The following is an 11,147-nucleotide window of genomic DNA, read 5'->3' as shown; positions in this document are numbered from 1 at the left end:
TATCTGATATTTTTAAAACAACCACATATAAGACAAAATAATATTATGACTTTTTCAGAAAATTCATGCCACATGACAAATATTTATTAAGAAATATGGACCAAGGATATAAAGTGGATAAGAAACGTTCTGTTCCCAATACCAATCTTGGTCTAAGCACAAACTATTAGGTTGGTGCAAAAGTAATTGCGGTTTTTGCAATTATTTTTAACCTTTAAACTGCAATTACTTTGCACCAACCTAATACTATCTAAATGCTTTACAATAACTACAAATGATATTTACCATTCTTTCCTAATCAAAACCATAGGCTCCCTAAAATAAAATCTTCAATGAGCAAAAGAAAATCACCCCATAATTTTCAAATTTTGCACATATTTTCTGTTAATATAGACTAATATATGAGTATACTTTTGGTTAAAGTATTTAACATAGTGCAAGGCACATAACAGTCAATAAATGTATGCTGACTGAATCTGAATCAATTGTATGCAGAGGTGAACGAAGTATTTTTCCAAATTTTATATCTTAACATACATGTGAAAAGGATATTTCAATACCATAGACTCATCTGAAGATATTAAAACCATTTTGTTAGAGAAACAGAATTAATATCATAGCTATATGTTTATCATATACTTTTTATTAATATTACTTCACTGACATATCCTATTGATTACACAAAATAACTTTACAAAAAACATTTCATTTGAAAATTGTTCAACCATGGAGTTACTATGCAAGACTGTCAGTCTCATTCTAATAGTAAAGACAACATTTTTCAATGTTACATGCTCCTTCAGTTTTCTTAAAGTAAAAGATTAATGGTGGTTTAGGAATAAAACAAAACCAAATCTTTTTGTTCATCCCTGGTTTAGAAACATGACCAGATTATTTCCTATCTGAGTAAATCTTGGTCTAAAGATCCCTTTGGAACTCCTGTAAAGAATCAGCATTTTTGATGGCAAGACACTTAGGGATGAATGAAAGAATATCATGACTCCAGGTCAGAACACTTTGAATCTAGAAAAAGTTAACCTATTTTCTCCAGGAAGTAAGAAAAACCTGTAAACAAGAATCTATGAAAATGGGGTGGGGAGAGCACAGAGCTTGTTTTTAAGATTAAATTTCTGGTTATTGAATTTCTTTAAAGTAAGACAACAACTAACTTATAACTGTACTGATGGTACTTCCTTCCCATTTATAGAAATGCATTCTAGAGATCCTTGAGGACAAGAGTTTGTGAATGATGCACCATAGCAATTTTTAAAAGATGTTTTTCTCCTTTTAGCATCTCACTCATTTCTTAGCCCCATCATTCACCTTTTAATACTGTGAGTACATGCAGGTATTTTTATTAAAATCTCCATATGTCACAAGAAAACAGAAATGAACATGATTGCATTACATGAGGAGACATTCCTCTTCAATATTTCTGCCCCAAAAAGTATATATACAGTTTCAGTTTATTTTTAACTTAAGAGCCTGAGAATTACCCCTTTGTTCTTAAATTGTTTATAAACTTTATTTTAATGACTGTAAAAATCTTCAATTTATATTTCACTTTCTGTACAACAGTTAAGGACAGTTTCTATTTTTACAGTTTCATTCCCCAAAGAGTGCCTAGGACTAAAATAATTGCACATGTTAATTCAGAAAGTAAACTTAGGTCTAGAAGGTTTTTAATAAATGGTGCACAGATGCATTACACTCTCATGTATTAGAAATAAATATTTTCTTTACATGCTTTTCCTTTATTTGACTGTTCCTGATAAGTATTCAAGTGTTCCTACCTCTTATTAAGCGTATGACAGCCTATAGGAATATAAACTTTCTTTTTTTCTCAATTAAATAAACCATTTAATAAACAAATACATAAAGTGTAGCATTAATTCAGATCCCTAAAGAACTTCCCTTTCTAAAATATCACACAGAATAAATGTAGTATAGTCACTTACCACTTGATCGGTTTTTACGACTTGATTTCCCTCCAGTAAGAAGCATCTTGAGACTATTCCGAAACATGGTTGTGCTATTCTAGTACTCACAAAACTGCAAAAGAAAATGAGTAAATATGTTAGAAAACTTGATTTTCTATTCAAAATACTAGGAATTAATTTTAAATGCATTATATGTAAGAAATTATGTCTAAAAATATACTACAGAAGTTTTAACCATATGCCAAATACATTTAATTAACTTAATTAAACATTTAAACATTTCCTTACAAGTACCCTACAAGTACCAATACTTAGTACCCTAAAAGATAAAGGTAGACATCACTGAGAGTACCCCGAAACAGAAAAAAGAATTAGGTAGCTACCTTTGCATTTGACTCTATTTCTTGGACAATTTTCCGATATGCCCAACACACACATCCAAAGTTTAAGAGTCTAGAAACTTATAGCAGCTGCATATTCTTCATTGATCAAGCCAGAATTCCGCCTCACAAGACTACTGATATACACAAATCAGAGCCTTTCCTCTTTATATCCCACTCCTACCAAAGAAAAATCCTTCCAGTTGTGCTTTAGATTATGTCCTCTTTCACCTTCTCAAGGACTTTCATCCAAAAATCATCTTCCTTTTCTTTCTCATACAACTTCCATTTTTTTCTCGTTACCGAATCATTCCAATCATAACATAAACATATTAGTATGTCTTAACCAAAATCAAATAAGCAGTCCTCTCTCTTTAGTCCCACATGGTCTAATCACTGCTACTATATCCTTGTTCTTCATAGAAAAATTTCCCAAAAGTGTTGTCAGTACTTGGTGCCTCCAGTAGACTGAAATGAGCAAATGTAAACAAGAACAGAGGTTAACAAAAAATACCGAAACAAAAGCACAGAGAGAGAACGGTTGAAAATCAAATGGCAGAAAACAATGGGATGACTTTTTAAAAATTCTGAAAGAAAATAGATGCAATCAAGAAATCTATTCACAGTTAAAAATATGTTTGAAAAACAAAATAAAGGTAATTTCAGAAAAAAAAGAATTCATCAGTAAAAGAAATACGAAAAGGTAGTTCTTCCTACAGAAGGAAAATCATACTAGAAAAAAAAACACAGAAATGCAAAAAGAGCCATAGAAAAGGTAAATATGTTGGTACCTATGAATAAACATACTGTAAAAAATATTACTAGCTTGTTAAGTTTAAAATAGATGTAGATTTAAAATTCATGATAACAATAACCAAAAAGGCAGCAGTGGAGTATATTGAGTTCAAGTTTCTAAGACAGCTGTATTGTGCAAAATTTACTGACAGAAATAATAATTTACATTTGACTGCAATAACTCAAAATTCATGTAGTAATTTCTAGAACAGCCATTAAAAGCTAACTGAGGTGAGAAAAATAATTAAAATATTAATATTTGATTGAACCAAAGAAGGTGGTGAGAAAAAGTACAGCACATGTGGATAAAATATAAAACCATTAGTTAGATGTTAGTTTTAAACTCAAATTATATGTTAATTATGTTAAATACTCCACTGAAACACTATTTACACAGAAAGACTGAATATGAAATGATGGGAAAAGATACACCATTCAAAAACCAACTAAAGGAAGCTGGAACAGATATGTCAATATCAGACAAGTAGATTTAAGGCAATAAGAATTGCTAGATATAAAAACATTTCATAATAATTAAAAAGTCCTATCAACAAGAAGATACCATAATTCTAAATCTGAATGGACCCAATGACAAAGCTTAAAAATATATAAAGCAGAAATATACAAGACTAATAGGCAATACAGACAAATCCATAATCACATGGGACAATAACACACCATTGTCAATAGCTACAAAATAAGCAGACAAAAAAATTTACTAAGGTATGTAAAATTTGAAATACACAATTGACCAACTAAACCTAATAAATATACATAGCACTCTCTTCCACATAAAAATAGAATACACAAATTATACACAAAACACATACCAAAACGGACTACGTGCTGGGTCATAAAACAAGTCTCAACAAATTTCAGACACTTTAGTCTTTGAGAGTATACTCTCTGACTACAATGCAATTAAGCTAGAAGTAAATAATTTTTAAAAATCGAGCTCCCACTGTTTGAAAATTAGGTGATATGCTTCTAAATAATCCGTGAGTCAAAAAGAGTAAATAAATCACAATGGAAATTTTAAAGCATTTGCAATGAATGATAATGAAAACATGACCTATGGAAACATAGGATGGAACTAAAGCAATGCTTGTAAATAAATGTATACCTTAAATGCCTGTACTATTAGAAGAGGATAAAAATCAGTATGTAAATTTCTCTCTCAAAAGTTCAAAAACAAACAGCAAATCAAACCAAATTAGAAGGAAACAAAGAGTAAAGAGTAAAAACGAATGAAACAAAAAACAAGTCCAAAATAAATAAAATCTACAAAGCAAACACTGTATTTCTGAAAAGTAGTAAAACTGATAAACCCTTAGTAAGGTTGATCAAGAAAAAAAGAGAGAAATTACCAATATCAGGAATAAAATTAGGGATCTCATTTCAGATAGGAAAGGCTTTTTAAAAATATGAAGATATTATGAACAACTTTACACTAACTTTAAACTAAATTTAATGTTATATGAAAAAAATTCTTCGAAAAATACAATTTAACAAAACTATCAAAAAATTTATCAAAATTCTTCCCACAAAGAAAACTACAGGGCCAGATTATTTCACTAGTGAAGAATACCAAACATTTAAAGAACAAATAACACCAATCTTAAAAAATTCTTTAAGAAAATAGAAGTAATGCTTCCCAACACATTTATGAGGGCAGCATGATCTTAATCCCAAAATCTAACAGGGATTACAAGAAAAAGAACATTACAAACCACATTATCTCATGAACATACGACTCAAAAATCCTTAACAAAAGATAGTAAAAACTGCAAAAAGTTACTACAAAAACATTAAAGATGACCTAAATAATTGGAGACATATCTTGTTCATAGATTGGAAGGTTCAATATTGTTAAAATGTCAATTCTCCCTATATTGTTCTAAAGAGACAATACAATCGCAATCAAATTCCAGCAGGCATTTTTGTAGAAATTGAAAAGCTGATTTCTAAAATGCACAGGGTAATGCAAAGAGCCCAGGACATTCAAAACAGTCTTGGACACTCACAAAAAGACTGGAGCACTTATACAACTCCAAAGCTCCAGTAATCGTGACAATATGGTACCCGCAAAAGTATTCAAGTACTTCAATGAAACAGAATAGGTAGTTCAAAAATAGACCTACACTTATATCGTCATTTGTTTTCAACTAAGTCATTAATGAATAAAGGAAAGTCTTTTCAACAAATGGTGGTGGAACAAGCAGATACTCATTTTAAAAAAAAATTAACCCATACATGAAAATTCAAAGTCATCAAACATCACATAAATGCTAAAGTCATCTCTTTTAGAAGAAAACGTAGAACACCTTCTTTATTTAGAGATAGACAAAGGGTTCTTAGAACACAGAAAGTAATAACCATAAAAGAAAAAGCTGATTTATTTGGGCTTCGTTAAATTTTTTTTTTTAATCTTCTCATCAAAAGTAACATTAAGAAAATGAATAGGCTAGTCACAAATTGGGAGAAATAATTCGAAAAACATATATGTCACACAGAACTGATATCCAAGAACACCTACAACTCAATAATAGACAAATATTTTTAAATGAGTAAAAGATTTGAATAGACATTTGTAAAAAGAAGATATATTAAAAAGGCTCAAATATATGGTGATGGAAAGAGAACTGACTCTGTCTGGGTGGTGAACGCACAATGTGATTTATAGATGATGTAATACAGAATTGTACACCTGAGATCTATGTAACTTTACTAACAATTGTCACCCCAATAAACTTTAATTGAAAAAAAAAGAAAACAACAAAATATGCTATTTCTGGAGAGCTACTCAAGTAAGAATAAAACACTGTTTTAAAAGAAAAAAAGGCTTAACACTATTTGTCATTGGGGAAAATACAAATTACCATGAGCTACCACTATACTCCCACCGGAAGAGCTAACTTTTAAAAGCCTTACAATACCAAATATTGACCAGGATGGAAAGCAAATGAAACTCATAATACATTGTTTTAGGAGTATAATGGTACAACTGCTTCAGAGAAAAGCCTAGCTGTTTATTATAAAACTAAGCATATATCTAATGCATGACACCACCCCTTACATAGTATTTACCCAGGAGGAGAAATTAAAACATGCACGTAAAAAGACTAGTACAGCAACCTTCTTAGCAGCTTTATTCATAATAGCAAAAACTAGCCCAGGTGTCCATCAATAGGAAAATGCATAAACTAGGATTTTTACAAAGTGGAACACTACTCAATAAAAAGGTATGAAGTATTCATATATTCAACAAAATAGACAAATCTCAAAATATAATATGATGAATGAAAGAACACTACATAAAACTATATGCAGTAATCTATGGTAGAATAAAATCAGAATGTTTGTCTCTCAAGGGTAGGTGACAGGATTTACTGAGAAAAGGCATGAAGAAACTGTCCAGGATGATGACAATATTCTGTACCTTGAGGAATCTGGGATACACAGATGTATACATTTGTCAAAACTTAGCAACTGTTCAAATCAGATTTATGCATCACATTGCATGTAAATTTTACCTCAAAAGAATAAAGTAAACAAATACTGAACTATTCTTAATGGTATTCATGCTTACATATTTAGAGGAAGGCATACTGATGTTCCAATTACTTTGAAATGCATCAAAAAATGATTTCAAAAGGGATGCATTTCAATGGAACAGAACAGGTAGTCCAAAAATAGACCTACACTTATATCATCAATTTGTTTTTAACAGTCATGAATTGCTAAAGGAATGAGAAGGCTGATGTATAATAAAGCATTTACAGAATACATAATTCATATAGAAAATTAACAGTAGGTTCTAAGTGGTGAATATACATGTGTTAACTGTAAAATTATGTTACATTTTCTGTATGTTTGAAATTTTTTATGTAAGGTAAAAACACACCCCCACAAAGGAAACTCTAGGCCCACATGATTTCAATAGTGCGTTCTACCAGCATTTAGGGAATACCAATCTTACACAAATTGTTCCACAGAGTAGAAAAACAGGGAACACTTGCAAATTAGTTTTTTAAAGTCAGCATAAGTTTGGTAACAAACTTATGTTACAAGAAAGAAGTTATTACATTCCTCTCTATTGACACAGATACAAAAATCCTAAGCAAAATAGTGGCAAAAATCAAATCTATCAATACATTAATCAGGACCAAGTGTGGGTGGGGTTAAACCCAGAAATACAAAAATGATTTGACACATGAAAATCAATACAATTTACCACATTAACAAGAGAAATAGATCACATCCATAGATGAAATCAAAAGCCATTGATAAAATTCAACATTTTTAAAAAGCTTGTACAAAAGTAGAAATAAAAGAGAAGTTCTGTAATATTATAAAAGTATATGTTTAAAAATAAAAAACTTGCAGCATACATCATACTTAACGGTGAATGATTGAAAATATTCCCCGAGACTTATCACCACTCACACAATGTGTTCCTGGAGGTCGTAGCCAGCACAAAAAGGTAAGAACATGAAATATAAAGTAAAAAGAACAGGAAGGAAGAAATAAAAGTGTCACTTTCACAGACAATATGATTTACTTAGAAAACCTAAAAGAATTTATAAACTATTAGAATGAGTGAATTTATCAAGGTCACTAGATACAATGTAAAACATAAAGACATAAGGTGAATACCAAAAAATAACTTACCCTTTTTATCAACGAAGATAAATATGGTGACAAATCCTAAAAAGAATATTTCAAACATTTATGAAATATTCCTTTTATATATTCACTTTGAGAACTAATCTTAGTTTTCTTTCCCCCTAATCTTACTTTCTGAGACTGAGAAGAAGAAATTCTAAGTTTGACAAGTACTTACTTCGTTAATATTTGAAAGACTTAAATTGTGTTATATAAGGCAGCTGGATAGCTCAGGTGGTCAGAGCTCAAGCTCTTAACAACAGGGTCGCCGCTTCGATTCCCACATGGGCCAGTGAGCTGCGCCCTCCAAAACTAAATTGAAGGACAATGACTGATGGGTGCTGAAAAAACACACTGTTTCCCAATATTCCCCAATTAATAAAAAAGAAATTGTGTTATATATAAGGATTTATGTGAAATATACTTCATGTTTTAAAATATACCATAAAATTTATCTTTTTTATTGAGGTATAACTGACATACAACATTATATTAGTTTCAGGTATACAACATAATGATTCCAAGACAACATTCTAAAGTTAATTTAAATAGAAAATGATGATGGGTGGGATAAATTAATTATACTGATGATCACTTTTGAAGTATACAATCTTTTTTCCTTTGCTAATCCTAAAATATTTTATAAAACTTGACTGAAATACATAAAGAATGAAATGAAACATATAATATAATTTAAAGCTAATTATCCATCTCATAGTTACAATTTGGTAAAATGACTTTCTCATTCAAGTTAACACACCACTAGGAAATTTATTAAAATAAAATATTAATATAGAAACTCCACAAAATTAAAGCTAAGTGGGAAATGGCAGTTTGACCTAATTGTATTTATGAGAGTAACATATGGCTAATTTTTATCCTACTTTTCCAAATTTTATATCCAAATTTTAAAATGTTAACTCTCTCAGGAGGAATCGTTAAATAAAGTCCTGGTAAGTGCATCTCTGGCATGATAACACACAAGCCATTCTCGGCCCCCAATCATTTCTAATTGTCATATACTTAACTGATGCGAACATCATGCTATCTACATGACTCCTAAGCTTTTATGTTTGTGACACCTAGTCTAAACCATCAGGAAAAGTATTGACTATTCTCCTGTTAATGGTCCACCAACACTGGAGACTGATATCTTATCTCAATTTCTTCTTGCACTATTTTATTAGTGGACAATCAATTTTCACTTTCAATGTTCATCCCTCCTAGCTATCTAAAGTCCTTTTCTTATCCTGTTATTCAAACAAAAGAGCATAATGTCCCCCTTCGCTAAAATGCTTATGTAATAATGTAATCAAATTAACTATTAAGCACTTCTGCGTTACTCAGGCTAAATAATCACAATACTCCTTCAACTTTTCCTATAGGGTATTTTCCATTCCATTAATCAGTATTTTTTTCCATTAATCTCTTTTTCTATATTCTTTTGAGTGGTTTGGTAGTATTTTTTTTTAAGTAATGAAAAAGCAGTTTATTAGAAGAAAAAGTACACTCCAAAGGGCTTGGAGCGAGCCCCTGAGCAAAAGCAAGGCTCAAAAAAGGCCAGTTTGGTAGTATTTTTTTATTCTCCTTTTTTGATTTTGTGATGGATTGGCGTATTCTAATCTTTTTTCTCTGTTTTCTAATTCTAGAAATGAGTTTCTTGATATTAGAATTATGCCTAATGGATAAATTATACAATGAAAATGCTTTTAAAGTTCTATAGGATATAAATAAAATGTTTCAAATAATAAAAAAATAAAAATAGGGGCGGCGGGATGGCTCAGGTGGGTTAGAGCGCGAGCTCTGAACAACAGGGTTGCGGGTTCGATTCCCACATGGGCCAGTGAGCTGCGCTCTCCACAACTAGATAGAAGACAACTAGCTGCCACTGAACTACCGGAGGGGCGGCCAGATGGCTCAGTTGGTTAGAGCGTGAGCTCTCAACAACAAGGTTGCCGGTTCAATTCCCGCATGGCATGGTGGGCTGCGCTCCCTGCAACTAAGACTGAAAACACTGACTGGACTTGGAGCTGAGCTGCGCCCTCTACAACTAGATTGAAGGACGACTTGGAACTGATGGGCCCTGGAGAAACACACTGTTCCACAGTATTTCCCAATAAAATTTTAAATAAAAAATAAAATAATAATAAAATTAATAAGAAAAAGTAATAAACTAACATATTATCAGGAGAACTCTAATTACAAAATCAAGAATGCGTATTGATCCAAATGATGAATGATTACCTTTCCTTACCCAGGCAAACAACAAAATATCCTTTTATGATTCTCTCCACAATATTAATTTAGATATTGCCTTCAGAGTCCCCTTGAAAACAAACTTCTTGGTAACTATGAAAAGTAAACTACATATCTTTAAAGTAAATGCTACCTATTTTTGGGCATTTATCAACCCAGAGCTTCCCTTCAAAGAAATTTGTGTAAGAAAACAAAATGCATATATACACATATTTACTAAACATTTCAAATAAATGTGTAAACATTACGGGAAAGGATACATATGTGATGGAAATGTTAGAAAAAAAGTGGTAATATTTTAAAATACCTAGTTTTAATGGAAGAGGTGCTTAGCAATTAAATAGATATCCTTGCTTTTAAAAATGCATATTTTAAAAATACCTAAAAGATAGCATAATTTCTTATATAGAAAACTTAAAAGAGAACTTGGCAGAAGAACACAGTTAATGACTACATAGTTGTTTAGTGCTCATTTAGTATATGTTTACCACCCTAAACTGTAAACAGAGGTCACCACTGAAGGCCTTAAAGGAAACTTGAAGATTGTATAGATTGATAGCAAGGTTTCAGCCTAAGTTTTAGGTTTCTGTAACCCCTTGTACACCCATGGCACACCCCAATGTTGTTGTCCTTAAGTGGTAAGTTATGAGACTGCGGTGCCCTGTGAACTCTTTAGATGTAGTGTAAATTTTTGATCAATGTGTGAAGTTCATCATGAGAGAAAGATGGGCACATCTTTCACAAAATCTAGCATGTAACAACACAAGGAAATATATGTAGAAATCTTTTTCTCCAGATTTTAGGAAGTGTTTCCAACAAATGGGATAAAAATGAAGGCTTAAAGTCCTAGGCTTCAGTCTCCTCTGGTGTTTAGTTCCCTCCCTCTCTAAATGGGAATCCTTGATCTATCATTTCAATCCTCTCCCACCAAAATCCCAAACTCCCTTGCCCCTTTCTTCTCTGCTTTCACATATCAGACAAAATCAAAATTCAAGCTGATTCCAACTATACAAAGGGCTGCTAAGCACTACTGGGGAAAATCACATTACTAGTCACATTATTAGTCAGACTGATATACTGGAAATGCATAGTAGCAAGTTTCTTCCCCCCC

The 11,147-nt window shown here is 31.5% G+C and overlaps 1 protein-coding gene across 7 annotated transcripts in view; it reads right to left on the bottom strand.

Moving 5' to 3' along the window:
* Positions 1-11,147, bottom strand: part of TANC2 (tetratricopeptide repeat, ankyrin repeat and coiled-coil containing 2) — a 266,923-nt gene that overhangs the window by 220,939 nt on the left and 34,837 nt on the right. For all 7 annotated transcript variants that reach the window (XM_081027315.1, XM_081027317.1, XM_081027318.1 and 4 more), the window contains exon 2: positions 1,959-2,052. In XM_081027315.1, the coding sequence (XP_080883441.1) occupies positions 1,959-2,025 (67 nt within the window). In that variant the 5' untranslated portion in view covers positions 2,026-2,052. The remainder of the gene's footprint in view (positions 1-1,958; positions 2,053-11,147) is intronic.

Source organism: Rhinolophus hipposideros (assembly GCF_964194185.1).
Source record: "Rhinolophus hipposideros genome assembly, chromosome: 20".
In the NCBI taxonomy this organism is placed as follows: Eukaryota; Metazoa; Chordata; class Mammalia; order Chiroptera; family Rhinolophidae; genus Rhinolophus; species Rhinolophus hipposideros.
This window is presented reverse-complemented; position numbering and strand designations above follow the sequence as displayed.